Consider the following 18,252-nt stretch of genomic DNA (forward strand, 5'->3'; position numbering starts at 1 on the left):
TACAATAAAAGTGCTTACATGATATCAGTTTAACCCTTTCAGGGACAGTGATCACTGCAGTGGACAACTATTCAAAAGTTGACAATTGACACCTTTAAAGGGTAGATGAAGAGTTCCTCGGATTTCGGTGTAATTTGACAAATGTAAACTTTGGATGAGTTCGTCGGAAACAACTGTCATTACTGACACGTAACTGCAAGAAGAATTGTTTTAGTTTTTTAGCACTCCGTTAATTCTGCTTTCCCAAACTTGGACGTTACCCCGGTAATACACCAGGCACGTCTGTGGCGCATCAAAGCACCACTGACGCTTGCCCCCCATTACCACAGGACACGTTTTACGAGCCACGTGTGTGGAGCGGCTCCATCGGTTCATGCGAGGATTGCAAGATCGCACGAGTGTAGTGGGTATTTAAAGATAATAATACAACAACCATTTGCCTCAGAAACCTTGTGTATTGGTCGGCTTTCTTTCTGAATGAAAGAAAAAAAATGAAGTCCCGTGCTACAGAGAAAAAAAATCCCACTGACAAAGATTTTAACATGTATTTTACAAATGAAATGCCTCAATGAATCATTGTTTTTCTTATGAACGGTTTTCAAAAGCTTTGTTGATGAACTTCTCAAGTTAAAGCGCCACACAGAAATTCATTCATTCATTCATTCATTCATTCATTCATTCATTCATTCATTCATTTTCCTTGACGCTTTTCCTTCAATTGCATATTATTTTGAAAATCGACCGGATCCACCGTATTTTTACACAAGTGACATCCGGTCAGGCCATTTCTCACGTCAAATAATAAACTCTGCCGTTCGTTTCGAGCGCGACGCGTTAACCGCTTCTAGGACGCGTCTCAAATGCAATCGCATTGCGACTGGTGTGCACACGCTGATGACTTTAATGGCCGCGTTTCACTGCGTTGACCCGGCGGCAATGCTGACGCGCCGTAGACGTGCCTGGTCTATTACTGGGGTTAGACGTCATTTACAGATGGCAACAGAAGACATGGCGGACATTATAAATGGTATCATCATGGATAGTGATATTTCCAGTGAAACTAGCCGTCCAGGATCCATTTTTCGTAACGTTAGCGATGATGAGAGCTTCCACGGAAGATTATCTACCAATAATTCTTACATGTTTGAACTAGCGGCGTCAGATAATGACCATTTACTCAGCATGATTGACGGTTCGGCACTTAATGAAAGGAAGAGTGATAAGCCTATGTCTAGCATCGTTATTTTTATTAGAACCTCTCTTTCACCAGTCATTCTTTGATATAATTATCAGTAACTGCAAAAACCGACAAGTAGTTACAGTGGGGCAAATAAGTATTTAGTCAACCACTAATTTTGGAAGTTCTGCCACTTGAAAATATTACAGAGGCCTGTAATTGTCAACATGGTTAAACCTCAACCATGAGAGACAGAATGTAGAAAAAAACCCAGAAAATCACATTGTTCGATTTTTAAATAATTTATTTGCAAATCATGGTGGAAAATAAGGATTTAGTCAATACCAAAAGTTCATCTCAATACTTTGTTATGTACCCTTTGTTGGGAATAACAGAGGCCAAACATTTTCTGTAACTCTTCACAAGATTTTCACACACTGTTGCTGGTATTTCGGCCCATTCCTCCATGCAGATCTCCTCTAGAGCAGTGATGCTTTGGGGCTGTCGTTGGGCAACACGGACTTTCAACTCCCTCCGCAGATTTTCTATGAGGTTGAGACCTGGAGACTGGCTAGGCCACTCGAGGACCTTGAAATGCTTCTTATGACACTATGCCACTCCTTTGTTGCCCTGGCTGTGTGTTTGGGATCATTGTCATGCTGAAAGACCCAGCCACGTCTCATCTTCAATGTCCTTGCTGTTGGAAGGAGATTAACACTCAAAATATCTCGATACATGGCCCCATTCATTATTTCCTTTACACAGATCAGTCGTCCTGGTCCCTTTGCAGAAAAACAGCCCCAAAGCATGATGTTTCCACCCCCATGCTTCACAGTGGGTATGGTGCAATTCAGTATTCTTTTACCTCCAAACAATGGAACCTGTGTTTCTACCAACAAGTTCTATTTTGGTTTCATCTGACCATGACACATTCTCCCAGTCCTCTTTTGGATCATCCAAATGTTCTCTAACGAACCGCAGTCGGGCCTGGACATGTACTATCTTCAGCAGGGGGACACGCCTGGCAGTGCAGGATTTGAGTCCCTGGTGGCACATTGTGTTACTGTGGTCCCAGCTCTCTGTAGGTCATTCACTAGGTCCCCCCGTGTGGTTCTGGGATTTTTGCTCCCCGTTCTTGTTGTCATTTTGACGCCACGGGGTGAAGAGGGAGCTGAAAGTCCGTGTTGCCCAATGACAGCCCCAAAGCAATACTGCTCTAGAGGAGATCTGCATGGAGGAACGGGCCAAAATACCAGCAACAGTATGTGAAAAGCTTGTGAAGAGTTACAGAAAACGTTTGGCCTCCGTTATTGCCAACAAAGGGTACATAAAAAGTATTGAGATGAACTTTTGGTATAGACCAAATACTTATTTTCTACCATGATTTGCAAATAAATTCTTTAAAAATCAAACAATGTGATTTTATGTTTTTTTTCCCCACATTCTGTCTCTCATGGTTGAGGTTTACCATTGTTGACAATTACAGGCCTCTGTAATATTTTCAAGTGGGAGAACTTGACTAAATACTTATTTGCCCCACTGTATATGGATCTACTAGTAAATGTATCAAATTCATATTAATAGACAACCATTCAGCAGCGCTATCTACTTATAACAGGCCAGCAACAACAACAACAACAACAGGTCACACTTCAATGAACAGGCAGTAGATTTGCCCTCCTATATCAACAGAATTGCATCAAATTTTAGAAGTAGAAAAGTAAAAAAGGTGGTACAATTAGATACATGTATCTTTCATGCAGCTACACAAAGATTTACCTTTACATTGAAACATTTAGGACAATAGAGTGCTGTAGAGTTATATTTAACAGGTAATTTACTGCCCTAATTGAATAGGATTAAAATGACAGGGCCAAGTATATTTAGTATGACCGTGTACTGAAATGTGCAAAACTCCTGAGTATTAACTCCTTTTTGAATTACTCAATTCTGTTGTGTCGTTTTTCCTCTAAGTGCATATATGAGGCACTCAGTTGTCTGAGTGTGGAAAAGCTTGTTTGGCTGATCTTTGTTTAATGAAGGTGACCACACAAAGTAGATTTACGTGTCCATTGGCTCAGCAAGCGCCTGCTGCCACACCACTGTTTGTTGTTCTTTTCCTTTTAATCTTTCACATGACAAGCATGTCATCTTCTTTCTCTACGTTGTACTCCTATTTTTCTGTGCAAGGCTGCTCTTGAACATAAAACTGCCAGCTTTGTAAGTCGGATAATAGACCAAGTAAAAAGGACAGAAACACAGTTGTGAAGCGTGTGCTCTGAAATACAGTAATTGCCATTTTTACTAACGTATGCAGACATTAAGGTAGGGAGATTTCACAGCACTCACTGCTGTGTGACACTCCTTTGCTTTTTGGAAGATTTAAATGGAAAGAATATGGAACAGCTCCCCAGGCAATGTCACTGAACTTGGCGCTTTTCTTAGTCTGTGAACTTAGAATTTTTTTGGTTGTCTTTCAGGGTTGAGCAGCCCTCCCAATAATGTGACTATGAATTGTTGAATAGGCTTTAACTGTACAGTATTTTTGACTAAAGTGTTGCAATATGAATACCTGAATGTTGAGTATTCTTAAATAATATGGTAATATGCTTACTGGACTGTATTCTTTAGAAATATTTTTTTCCCAAAAACAAACAAAAAATTCTTCCCTCAGGTTTGTGTAGACGGTCAGTCTCAGTGCCACCTAACGTAAGAGAATAAGGGAAAAAAATAATGTTGCGCCACTTGAGATGTCCTTGGTGTCCTAACCCTCCCATCCCCCATATGCTTCCCCTGAGCACTTGTCCAGCGGCTACCCTTGCAGGCCTTCACTTAGTACATCAACAGCCGTCTACAATTCAAAATTTTGGCTACAGCTGGAAGTCTGCTTCAATGCACATGCCTACACACTACAAACACATTGCTTGCAATTTGGAGGCAAGCACAATATTTCACACGTACCTATAGCCAGTAGAACTGTTGTGTTTGATATAACATTATGTCTATATGCAGCACATACAGCAGATTCATGGCTCATTACGTCCCCGAACTATTTTAAATTAATCCGTTTTACCCTGGAAACCCCAGTTTCCAGACTTTGCGCAACCACTTTTGTTTCAACCCAGCCATAAAAAGAAGGTAATTATATTCATAATTCAAAATGTCTGTCATTTTTAGCTTAGAATCATTAATTTATATCTAATATTCAGTTTAAAAATGTATTCACTCGCATATATTAAACTTTTAAACAAATTACGTCACAATGAAAAGAATAATGTCTGTAAATAGGTAACGGATATCTACCTCATAACTATCGCTTAATTGCATTTTTTTTTTTTTTTTTGTTACTGTCGCATTTTCCTCGAATTTTAGATGATAAATAATCGATCCAAACAACGAAAAATTGAAAAAAAACATTTAACTTAAGGGTAAAGAAAAAGAAAATCTCGACCACTCCTATTGATGTCTGTGATTTCTGCATTGCGAACTTTGTTATATTACCATGTTTCGGCCATAAAATCCCCAAAAAGTCCGGCTGTGGCCATTCACGGCTGTGTCTTGTGACACTCGGTGAGACATGCTACACAGAGTTTTTGGATCGAAACAAGGTAAGTGAGCAATAATAGCTCGTTAAAATCATGTTGTCTTTAATTATGCTCCCACCTCAAGTTAGGGTAAAAGGGTTTCATTTTTGTTTTTTGTTTTTTTTTCTTTTTTTCTAAAAATGCCCTCCTGTTCAAAATGTTTCTTCCCCCAGAAAATTAAGATTTTAAGCTTTCCAATGATGTACAGTATCACACATGCATATAGGACAATTTTGAAATTTGGCCAAATTGGGGATCTCAGGGCGGAACTTCAAGTTGCCTGAGTGTTTTCTGCCCTATACCTGTTGATTTTGGTATTTATTCATATTTGGCATGCTTGTTAACTCATTTGCTCCCATAAACATACAAATATATTCTATTTTTAATTGTTTCAGTGTCCCAAAGATATATTTATAAGTCTTTTACATTTTTTTTTTTTTTTTTTTTTTTTTTTTTTACAAAAAACATCTCTGGGTTCTGATACAATTTAGCTCCAAAGCACAAAGCTGAAAATCCATTTTAAAGCAATAAAACTGGCCACTGGATGGCTGTAGTGCATTTGGTAAGACCCGCAACCCGATTTAACGGCAATGAATGGCTGGGCGGCACGGCCGGGCGCCGGCGGAAGATGACCGAATGGAGAACAGCCTAGAGAATGCCCGGGATGCCAGGCGCTGGACGACCAAGCAGAACGACCGGGACCACCAGTGCAGCGGACGATGCTGTTGAGTCCTTGCTGCTCGCCGAGCAGACCCCGTAGAGAATCAAAAAAATCCATCTTTATGAGACAGGCAGCGATGAGGGAAAAGTTGACCCGGCTGTCGCGGCAACAACAGCGTCATCTCTTAGTTAGTTATGTGTACAGTAAAGGAATTATTACTTTGCTATCAAAAGCTCTATTTGTCTTGTTGTTAATGTTATTTTGTAAAAGGCAAACATTCAGATGTTTGGCATATAACTAAAGCAAAAACAATAGCTGTGTTAAAGTCAAAGTTATGTTTGAAATGTATGCTTTCACAAAAAGCTCAATTTCTCATTTTTTTCAACAGAAATTGGAAAATTGCTCAAACTAAGCTATCTTCTAATGCTGATTTCTAAAGAATGGAAAAAGATATGAACTTACTTTTTTTCCTGCTGAAAGAACAGAGTCTAACCTTTCTTTTGGTGGGTTCCATGTTTATATAGCAATAGAACAGAATTTTCTGTGGGCCTTGCAAATTCAGTCAAAATCCAGTAAAAAGGCCGGGAGCGAAGGGCCTTGCTCTGGTGAAAATGGCTGGGTGTGAATGAGTTAATTTTCTTCTCTGTGGTGTGTCAAATTTACAAGACATTTTTCATCATTTTTACTGGCACATACATTAGGACCTGTATATGTGACATTTATTTATCGTTTATCTGTTTCATTGGCGTGTATATACTCAGCGATTGTGCTGGCGCAGTTATATGTTTGAAGTGGTGCGTTCTTTTTCACAGTTGCCACCAGTCCAGGGTGTTTTTCGAATTCCACTCAAGTCACCATAGATAGACCTTGGCACTATGATCTTGAACAGGAAGTATACGAAGTAAGATAAGTCTTGCTGATTGTTACCATCTCCGAAAACTTCCATTAGAGCTCATTTTATCCCAAGAATGCAGTCGTCCTGAACTTTTTTCAGTGCCACCGACAATCATAGATGTCCAATCGTGGCCCTTTTCATCCTTCTGCTACGAATTTCGTTTATCACCTATAGACATCCAATCCATTTGAACTGGGAGATCTGGCAGTTATTGTACATGCGTTCACTCACTGCCAACCCTGCCAATTCAAATGTATTTGACGTCTATTTGCATTCACTGGCAGCCCATGTGTTAAAATTATTGAAAAATATGTCTCTCTGGCGATATGAAAAGCAAGTCTTAGACACGCTGCCAAATACACACACATAAAGCTGTGCATGCGGCTGCAACGCTGCCCCCTTTGTGTGCCTTGAGGGTAATTTTAATGAGCACTTTTTAATTTTCTTTCATTTTTTTTCTTGCTTGAGTAGCAAACTAAAAACTATCCATCTCTTGAATTATCTATCTTGTGATGCCTCTCAGACAGATCGACTTTTTGCAAAGACGTGCAACCCTTGTACCCCCATATTGCTAATTTCTCTTGAGAGCATGTTGTGTTTTTCTGTCATCAAACCTTAAACAAAGTTTAATACTTGAACTCAGTAAGATCAACTTGTTAAACGTAATATTTCGGTCCCCATAAAGCTGTCAGACCCTTCCAGAATAGTTAAACTAGGCCACTCGTATCATGGCTATATATTTCCCTTCATTGTTTCAACTATATCCACATGCACTCACCAGACTAAGGACCGTCTGTTCCGATTAATGGGAATGAGCAGGGCAATGACGCTGGAGCTGCAGCCGTGGCTTAGTTACTGGTGGTGGATGGCCATGCTCTCTGACAGCTGTCAGCCACAATGATTATGCCGCTAGGCCAGGGCCTCCTAAGCACTTATATCAGCTCAGTGCATCAGCTGCAATAGAATTTCACGCACACACTTGTTGATTATCAGCGGACCAGTGTGGAAAGATGTATCTGACCGCCTGTCTATTAGTGACAGCAACCATGATGGCGAATGTGAGAAAGAGGGCACAGCCTGTCTCTTTGATTCATTCAACATCAGCTTCTTCTCGGTGGCTTTTTGCCAAAGTCTCCACAGACATTATACCCGGTCCTAAATGACATTTAAAGTGCGAAGCAATGCCTGCCCTCGTGTCGCACTCACCCCAGGCCCCGTACAAGACATGATCGCTGAACCCTGTGCAGCTGCAAGTGTTGCAGTGTGGTCTCCAGCCCTGGAGCAAATAATCTTCACTCAGATGCTCTGATTCAACTTACTGGCATGATTGAATATGTAGAGAGTGACCTCAGAGGCACATGCTGTCAATGATATGATGCATGCTCTGGCTCTCCACACCTCCCTTTCTCCATTTTGACACTTTTTTCTGGTTCATTGTCTGTTTTCTGCCCTTCGAACCATTTGAAGCAGCAATGTGGTTATTTAAATATTGTTTGTTTTTCAAAAGGAAGGGATAACGGTTCACACAAACCCGCTTTCGATTTCATTTTCTGTTTCCACAAAAGGTACCGATATAAAATCAATGTCAGCAGAGCAATGTAAACCCTTATCATTGTATTGGGCAATACCTTTGAAACTCACTACTTAATCCCCCCAAATTTTGCTGTATGCTGCATAATTGAACAAGTCTATAAAAACAACATCATGAATTTGAGTCAGGTGCAGAGATCGCACAAACTGGGCCAAATGTATAATTACAAAGGCAGCTGGCAAAATGCCATTCAAAGTCTATTAACCTGCAAGAGGTCTTAACCCAATTAAAGAAAGCAGTCCAGACAGGGAGTTGGCAAAAGCTCAAGTCCGGAAAGACTCCAAGTCATTGAAATGAAATAACACGTGTAGTCTAGACTCCACATAACAAAAATGAAAGACAAATACCTAGCCAAATCTGATAATTAAAATGAAAGCAGGTAATCCCTTATCTGAAAAGGAAGCAGAAGATGCTTCAAATAGAGGAACTTTTAATGACTAGTGACCCATGTTTGACCCACAGAGGTAGTTTAAACTAAAAACAAAACAACAACAAAAAAAAGAAACTCAAGTCAAACAAGGGAAATCAAACAATAATAGATAAACAACAGGGAGTGACTTTAGAAACACCAAAAACTCTAAACCAGGGGTCCCCAAACTACGCGCCGCGGGCCGGATATGGCCCGCCTCCACATTTGGTCCGGCCCCCTGAACAATTCCAGAGAGCATTTAGATTTTTTTTTTTTTTTTTTCTCAATAGTGTTACTTATTTTCTGGCCTTTTTCTGTGAAGAACTTAGAGAGGGTTATCTGGTTATTATCTATTATATTATATTATATTATATTATATTATATTATATTATATTATATTATATTATATTATATTATATTATATTATATTTATTTTATTTACTTTTGTTCCGTGAAGAATCCAGAAAGGGTTATTTGATTGTGGCTTTCTGAAAAACAATATTTTTTTTATATTTAGGTACTCCTGCAATCGTCACAATTTTTCTGTTACAAACTGACCCCGGCCCCTCATCAGAGAAGGGAAAAGTTATGTGACCCTCACAGGAAAAATTTTGGGGACCCCTGCTCTATATCCTCTCTGCAACTATGACATTTTAGACATCCGTAGGCCATTTGTGGGCCCTAAACAAAATAATGCCAAGGGGCCCATATTTTTGTAAAAATGTATTAAAATTGTAACTTAATGTGCATCTTTCTTGATTTTTGATCTCATAACTATGTACACAACATTGCCAAGCATTACCTTGAATTGTACATTTGGGGAAATCATCATTTTGTAAAGAGGACGGCACTCCACCTCCAATTCCAAGATAATTCTCAATAGCTCCTTTGAATCACCCAAAGTACAAAATATGATTACATGGAATAAAATTTAGCCCAGGAAAATATTTGTCAACAAAAACCTGTACTGTGGGGAGTGGGCAACTAATTAAGTAGATTCACCATAGGCTGATACATGACACATACCACTTGATAATAATGTCCAATATAAATGAAATGACTACACTAGGACAGCTAATTTTCTCCACGGTATTTTGCCGACTATTTTTTTATACCTGTCCACACTTCGTTTAAGGTGCATTTAAGGCCCCCCCCCCCACTTCGGCAATGTACGCCTGCATTTGCACAAACTACGCATGCGCAAAAAGGAGAAGCCTCATGTGTTACGTCATCGCCCGCGTGGTTTATCTCTGAAACAGAAACTCATTCTTAGCCCACGGAAAATTTCGAAATTACCACTCCTTTTAGACTGTCATTATTTTGTGATCACTGTTTTTTTCATGATCGCAATTAAACGCATCACACACGAGTGAGAGTGGAAGGGAGAGCACACTCTGCTTTACGTGCAGGCGCCGTGTTGTGATTAAAATACATCTTTATAAAACAACGGAAGCCTGACATCATTACTTGGGATGTGACAATCGATGTTCATTTGCTCTTCCACCACTTGGGAAATAACAAATAGAAGCATATGTTGTGGCGCTGGGTGGCTGGAAGCCGCAAACAGGCTGCTTGTGCATAAAAGTGGCGATCCTGGAAGTGGCAACAGTTTTGACAGGCAGAAATGTCTGGGAAAAAAAACTGATAGCGCGCCTCTTTGACTGAGGGTATCACGCAGGTCACTTTTCGGGGTTTAATTTTCCTCTACGCATTTTTATATACAGTACTCATGTTCGAGTTGAGTTCGGAGGAGCCAGCACCGCAGCAGGCTGATCGGAGACAACTCGGGAGTTTTAAAAAAACGCTCATCTCCACCTTATCCGCGATTAGAGGAACCCAAATTGGCACTGAATTGAAGCACATTATTGAGACGTAGTTTGAAGGTTCAAGAAAAATGTGAGGAAAAGAAAAGAGCAGGAAAGCCACGTCATGATCGTCCGCCTCCATTGTTTACGATGCTGTCATGCCCCACTAAAAAGAGCGGCGGCATGACGTCCCTTGCTGAGTATCCGAATGTTGTACGGTGACAGCAGTCCATATTAGGCAGTGCGCGGGCGGCGGGTAACATTACCCGCCTACATTAACCGTCTAACAACTAATCCATACTAGTGTAGCTGACATGTGGTATAGTCCAAGTAATTACATGTTTAAGGCCATTATCCGTCCGAGTGTAGACGTAGCCTATTTCTACGCTCTCCAGTCCAAATGCATATGATGCCAATATTTCGTTTGACTACAATCAGCGGAAGCCGTACATTTGCCGTTGCCGACAGGTGACAACTTGCTCAGCTTTACTTGATTAGCTCCAGGCCTTCGCCCTGCAGCTAATGGCAATTACCACTACAACTTATTGACAAGCTCAGCTGACAACAACGTTGGGAGTCGGAGTGTCTTGCACAACAACCACAACAACATCAACAACATGCTCTATTACCTTGATACTGTTGTTTCTTTTCTTCTCCGATTTTCTTCTTTCGTTTCTCTGCTCCAGAAGGATAAAATCTCTTTGACATATTCGTGCATCTATTTTCCAAGCAAGTTTGAGCACCAATAATGGCAAAGCAGGTTCCCCAGGTTGCCAGATTGTATTGACAAGAAAATAGATGTTTGCATAGATAAACGGCAATGCGTGCCACAATTTTCACAATGCTCTATTGACAACGTATAAAATGAGGTTACCATATTGGGGGGGTGGCCCTAAGCAGCTGCATAGTCTGCGTATAGGCTGGGCCGGCCTTGATCCGACCTCTAAGTAAACTCATTCACAGATGGATTTAAAATTTGAAGCTACTTCTCCATGTTTTCTATGGCTCAAATACACTAACAGAAGATTCCATCATTCTGTTTGCAGTCGATCCGAGAAGTGACAGGCTACGTGCTGGTGGCTCTGAACCAGTTTGAATACTTGCCTCTGGAGAACTTGCGAATCATCCGAGGGACTAAGCTGTACGAGGGCCACTATTCACTCGCAATCTTCCTCAACTACAGGCACGATGGAAACTTTGGCCTGCGTCAGTTAGGCCTGAGGAACCTCACGGGTGAGTGACATTTGTCTGCTCTGTGTCCTGTAATGAGAATGTTAAGTGTCTCACAAACCATCGAACTGTAAAACCCGCCCATTCATTAGTAGACTGTGAAATTGATAGCTGATTAGGAGGCGTGCGGAGGGGGGGTTCAGTGTCCTCATGAACAATGGACCTTTTTGTTGCTGCATTTCTTTTTGACATTCCAAGCCCAGAAGCCATAACGAAATGAGGCTTTTGACAAGACAAATGAAAAGCATCTTCCCTGCGGGGCATAGTTGAGAAAGCTTATGCCAGAGTAAGTGTGAATCAAACGATTTATTTACACTGTTGTTATGGGTGCATGATATGGTGAAACAGTTCATTTTTTGTTGAAAGACCACAGTTATAAACTGTATCAGTAAGTATTAGTTGATGTTATCGATGCAAGTGCAGTACACTTTGAAGAACAAAATACAAAAACTTCAGCTGCAAAGTATAAGGAATGCAGTGAATTGTAACAGTATTGCATTAAATACGTATGTGGTCCTAGGGATGTCGCAATCACATATTTTTGAAAGTCACTTGGTTGTGAGAATCTGCCAATTCTCAATCCCGATCTGATACCTCGGTAATGTACTATGGAAAAAGAAAACATCCATCCAAGTGTCTATTTGTTCATGCGTAAGCCGCACTGGACGATAAGCCACAGGGATAGTCACACCTAAAGACTACTGCTGTCGCGATACTAAAATATTTTCACCTCGATATCTATACTGAAAAAAATACTCAATACCATTTTCAATAATACGTAAATTAAAGAATAATAATAATGTTTTTTTAGGATCTCGTTTTTTGCCATTGGATGATGTTAGCCGTCCAGTTTTGTGGCTCATGAAAAACTAAAAGTCTTTAAAAGAGTTTATGACTACTAGATGTCCAATCCATTTGAACTGGGAGGTTAACAACGAATTAATGTTCATTCACTAGCGACCCTCCCACTTCAAATGGATTGGATGTCAAGCGCTTTAATTGCAGTGTCTTTATATATCTAGATTATTTTGTTTCTTGAATCCCTTAACTAACCCCAGCCCTAACTGTCTTGGACAGTTATGGAAATCAAATCCATTTCAACTGGAAAGGCAGGCATTGGGTGATCAGGTCTCACTGTCATTCGATTGCTGTCAGCCCCCCAGTCAAATTGGATTACAGTATGTGTATTGCGGTCAATAATGACCAATGAATAAATACTTAAAAACGAATACAGTTACTCCCGGGTTACGAATGAAATTGTTCCTATGCTGGCGGCATAACCTGAATTTCCATGTAAATCAAAATTAACCCTTCAAGTACTCCTAAATACCCGCCAAATCTCAAAATAACTATCCAAAAACATGTATTATATGTCATTGTACCGTCCTCACCAAGACGTTAACACTAAATCCTAGCTAGACTTTTTTAAAAAAATTATTATTATCATTGTTATTAAAATCCTAGCTAGACAGCGAGCTAAGCTCCAAAATTGACGATGTCAAACGTCTGTGTGGTTTGCTGACTTTATTCAGCTGCTAATGACAACAGTGCTTGCAGAATGACACAAAAATAAAATTAAATCATTTTCATCCTCAATAACAGCAATTCAAATTTGGGTTTATAACAAGCTGCTGATAGGGCAATAACAATCCACACAAACAATTAGAATGTATCAGTTAGCGTCCGTGCTTCATCAAAAACAATCACATAAACTCGCCCCAAGTATTTGACCACTGTTGAAAATGCACAATAAACACTACAAACTATTTTATATACAGGTGTTGCCTCTGTGAATGCTTTACAAGCAACAAATGTGCGCGCAGGTTTGCAACTGCAATATTTCTCCTCTCTCTCTTACTCGGCTTTGCAACTTCTTCGTGGGAGCAAAACGCTATTCCTCGTGTGTGTGCGTGCGCTCTTCTTTGTGTGTGCAAATATGTTCTTCTTCATGTGTACATGCGCTCTTACTCGCGTGTAGAAGTACTACCTGCTCTTGTCTTCCTGCACCAAAATAAAAGCATGCATCACAATACAAAAGTCAACATTTAGGGAAAAAAACCCAAAAACGAACGACTGTAGACACGGACAGGCCCCGGCGTCGTCAAGTCAAAATCATGCAAGTCGGGTAAATCCATTTTAAAAAACAGTTTTTGAACACCTGATTCCGATTCTCTTCAAATGATAATCATTTAATCGGATCGGGGACATACCATACATAAGTCCAACTCCCCTAATTACCGTAAGTTTTGGACTTATTCAATTAATTGGACTTATTGATTGATTTAACTCATTGGCTGCCATTAATGCCGATAGACGTCAAGTTCATTTGAACTGGGAGAGTTGGCAGCAAATTGCTGTCAACCCTTGCAGTTTAAATGGATTTGACGCCAATATTCACAAACTAATTTAAATTCACAGCAGAAGGATGAAAAGAGCTATGAGATGCCATCGTCAATGGCAGTGGAAGAGATTATAAACAACAGTTGATAAGCAATATTATTTGTGTTTTTAATGGTCAGTTTTTGTGTTTGACTCTCTAATTGTGGACTTTAGACCCATGCAGTATTGTGACAAAAAGATTTTTTTGAATATGCCAAAATACTTTATCTGCAGTGAACAGTCATAACTGATACGATCTGTCTCTTTGTAATTGTAGGCATACGCAGTATAACAGGCATGAAATATCATATTAAAACATGTTTATTTCTCTCTCTTTTTTTTTTTTTAAATAAATCAATTCTTTTTTTTCATTTCTTCAGCCATGGATAACTGCACAGCCTGAAGTGATTATTTGTGGAACTCCAATATGTGTTTGTGTATTTTGTTCCAACTTGGATTCCCATACTCACACTATACTTTGGGAATTTATTTTTTACATCACCGCTGGCACCTTTATTTATTCCAAGATGGTCCTTTTTATTACAGTGCCAAGCTGATGCTATAGTGCTCGGGGAGTTCTGGCTGGACCGCGTAAGAGGCCACTGTTTGATGCCCCATCCGTGGCCTCCAGCCATAATGTGCGAGGGAACTTGTGGTTAACAGCCGTAGACTGAGTCTGCTTTACCACTGCTATCACTGTTCGTGTTCACTGTCGAATTAGCATTTTATTTTGGTCAACCTATAACACCCAGAAGAAGAAACACAAGAAAATTAAATGACTGGAGCCTGTTTTAGTTATCAGCAAGCAGAATAGAATGACATCTATATGAAGTCAACATGAGTTACAAACATGACATACGTATAATACAAATAGCATTTTTAATGAGCAATTCACTGCAAAAAATCTGTCTTACCAAGAATATGTCTAGTTTCTAATAGTAAAATGTCTCATCACATTTAAAATAAGATAAAATCCGCTAAAAGTATAATTTCAGTTTTCAGACAAATTTGATTTTTTCCATTGTTTTTACTTCTTATAGGCAAAAAGTAACTTGAAAAATTGAAAAAATGTTGTATACCTTCAACAGTGAAAATTAGCCAATTTTGAAAAGTTATTCTCCAGCTAAACTAATATTCCGCCTCATTACTATCAACTCTCAAAAAATTATTATCAGCAAAGACAAAGGCATTTAATTGCTGACTAAATTAACTCATTCTCTGCGATTGATGACAATCGACATCCAAATGGAAGTCTGTTAGAGTCTATGGCACCCTATGAGTTAAAGTGTCTGTTAAAGCATAGAAACAATCTTAAATAGCATTATTACATGAATTAGAATCATATTTTGAGACGATTTGACTATATACTGTACAACAATTTGGCAAAGCGCAGATAACGAGAAATTAGTCTTTTAATCATATGTTTAGCCCTGCCTGTCATTATAGCGCTCTAGCGTTCCCAGCTGAAGGATGACGTTGGCAGGGTCACGATTTCATCTGATTTAGAATTCAGCCCATTGAGGGGGATTATTCAGAACGAGGAAAATGTGACGAAGAGAGAAGCAAAATGTCATTGTTTCAATCTTTGTACTACAATATTTTTACAGGATATTCTTTTTATCTAAGTATTTTTCCTCAATTGCTAAATAAATTGTATGGTAATGACAAATAACAGTCATATGCTAAATGGAATATGAAAGATTAAAAATGCATGTATCCAGAACAACATAGCAAAATTACTCCATCATTGTCAAAACTGTCGACTCCTTACACCTCCAGAACGACATTTTAGGCCACCAGAGTTAGTCCGGCTTTTGTCATTTCACTGCCCCGGCTTTGGAGCACGTGAACAAACCAGGAAGCGTGACAGCTAGCTAACATGCTACCCCGAACTTAGCGGCATTTCCAAGTCTTATTCTCACCTTTCGAAGTGAAAAATCAGACAAAACTGGCCCGTATCATGTCACACAGCAGCGGGGTTGTCGATTGTCTTCACCGATTGACAACCCCCCCGAAAGCGAGCAAGTTACAGCTCGTTGTTCCCCCGCTGCGGGCAGGAGAGCTTGTTTGACGGGGAAGTAGCTGGAGAATGACCGCCGGACAAGACGGCAAACTTTGGAGGACAGCGTAGCCGCCCGAGCCAGCCCGAGGATAGTGGTCTATTGCCTGGCACACGAAGAGGGCAGAGGGGGCTGGAAGTCTGGACGATATGGAGAACCGCACCAGCATAAGCCGAATATAACACTCTCCCGGTGGGCACGCGAAGAGGACCGAGGGTGTTGTGCGACAAACCGCCGGTCGTCAGCCGAGTGGCCTTCTCAGTGGACAAAGAGCATTGTCAGCCACAAAATGCAAGCCAACTCCATATTAAAATGTTCGCCTTGATCCCAGTATTTGACATAATGCAAAACATGATGTTTACTCATTTCCTCGTAAGTCCAATGGTCCGACAGTTGTCGGACTTGTTTTGGCCAATCTCCGCGGTGAATGGGAACTTTTTGAAACCCAAAAAGGCTCACGTACCTTTCTCTGGAGTGATTAAAAAAATAAACAAATTAATCCACAAAATCAGCTGAATCCGTTGTCCATCTGCATGCTATAAAGCAATGCTGTATTGTGAGATGCTGACCCAGGTGACGTCACATTCGCATTCCTCCTCAATCAAGGAAGTCAGTTTTCATGGCGTGGGATTAAAAAAATTGAATATATAAATTGATCGCTTCCACATACATCCATGCGGTCCATTTCATTCAGGAGCATAAAATACCGTGTGAAATATGAAATAAACATGCTTTTTGCTGTCATAGGCACTTTAAGCTGCAGTTAAAACTATGTGACTCAACTACTTAAGATTCTAGTGAGGACCTTTCCTTTTCCATCATGACCGATAGACACTTAGCCACCAGCTTGCTTGCTTTGCCAAATCCACTCCCTGTGTTTGAATCATAACGGTCGATCAAATATTTGACATCTTACAGCAAAGTTCAAAACTTTTCTATCCTCAAGTGCTTTGGCGGGTTTGGGTCAGCTGTCTCATTTATCACAGAGGCTTTGACTTTGCTGTCAAATTAGTTCATTGTTCAACTGCCAGAAGTTCCCCGGAGATGTGTAAAGTGGTCGTTATAATCGATATATAACATACATAAGGGGATCAGATATATTAACTACATAAGGGGCTAATAGGGGAAGGCGCGGTAAAATACCCTCCAGTGATGAAACCCACGTGCATTTTACTTGGTTCAAAATTGCCTTGGATGAAATCAATTTGTCGCTAGTATATTGTTGCAGTGCTCTTATTGATTTTCCCGGCTTCCTCACTGAGTGCTGTGAAAAGACTCCACGGACTTGAGGGGGGCTAAAGGATGGGGTGGAGGAGGTCCCTGGCTGAGCAAGGATAGGCCTCCCTCTGATGCACCTTTCAATCAAGCTTAGCCAACTTAACCGCAAAAATGTTAGAAGAGAGTTTGGATATGCTCTGCGAACACAAAGTGAATTAGAAATGAAACTTTTTGTGGTTAATGGTATTTATTTTAGGGGGTTGGAACTAGAGATGCCGATTGATCTGGTCCGATCACGTCACTTTCAAAGTATCGGAATCGGCAAAAAAATATCGGACATGCCTTTTTTTAATATATACTGTATATATATTGTTTAATTAAATTGTTTTCTAATTGTATTTAACGTTACAGACACAAGATGTTACACTCATCCAGAGTATTTAGTTTAGGCTTAAGGTAGGGTTATTAAATTTATCCCGATAACGGCAGTAATACGTTTTTTTAAAAATGTATCACGTCAAAATATTTAATGCAATTAATGCATGCGTTGCACGACCCCCATTGTCGCGCTCAATCTGTAATGGTGCCATTTTATCTATATAGAGAGATAAAGGCAGTGTAAAATGAGGAGAGTGAATTTTGGCAGCCTTTGGAGGCTTATTTTAATTGGCTAAAGCCTTACAATCCCTCTCCCTACGATTAGAAATATCATGGGAAGCAATGTGGCGAAGCAAGGTAGCAAATGATCTTTTTCTTAACACCTTACTTTATTTCCCAAAGCAGAGAAGATATATCAATTGGTAGCACTACGCACAGTCATGGTTCCACTTCCCATCATGCATTGGGGCATGGCTACAGTGTCATTTACTGAAAGCTCAACAAATACACTAGATGGCATTATATAGTCACAATATACAAAGTCACAAGTCTTTCTATCCGTGGATCCCTCTCACAGAAAGAATCTTAATAATGTAAATGCAATCTTGAGGATTTATTGTCATAATAAACAAATCAGTACTTATGTACTGTATGTTGAATGTATATATTTGTCCGAGTTTTATTCATTTTTTTCTTAATGCATTGCCAAAATGTGTATGATCGGGAAAAATTATCGGGAATGATTGGAATTGAATCGGGAGCAAAAAAAAGCAGTCGGATTGGGAAATATCGGGATCGGCAGATACTCAGACTAAAATGATCGGGATCGGATCGGGAGCAAAAAAACATGATCGGAACAACCCTA

The 18,252-nt window shown here is 39.9% G+C and overlaps 1 protein-coding gene across 1 annotated transcript in view; it reads left to right on the forward strand.

The window, feature by feature from the left end:
• LOC130927226 (receptor tyrosine-protein kinase erbB-4-like) overlaps positions 1–18,252 on the forward strand; it is a 453,841-nt gene that overhangs the window by 263,545 nt on the left and 172,044 nt on the right. The window contains exon 3 of the mRNA XM_057852903.1: positions 11,169–11,355. Coding sequence (XP_057708886.1) covers positions 11,169–11,355 — 187 coding nt within the window. The remainder of the gene's footprint in view (positions 1–11,168; positions 11,356–18,252) is intronic.

This window comes from Corythoichthys intestinalis, chromosome 12, assembly GCF_030265065.1.
Source record: "Corythoichthys intestinalis isolate RoL2023-P3 chromosome 12, ASM3026506v1, whole genome shotgun sequence".
NCBI classification, from domain to species: Eukaryota; Metazoa; Chordata; class Actinopteri; order Syngnathiformes; family Syngnathidae; genus Corythoichthys; species Corythoichthys intestinalis.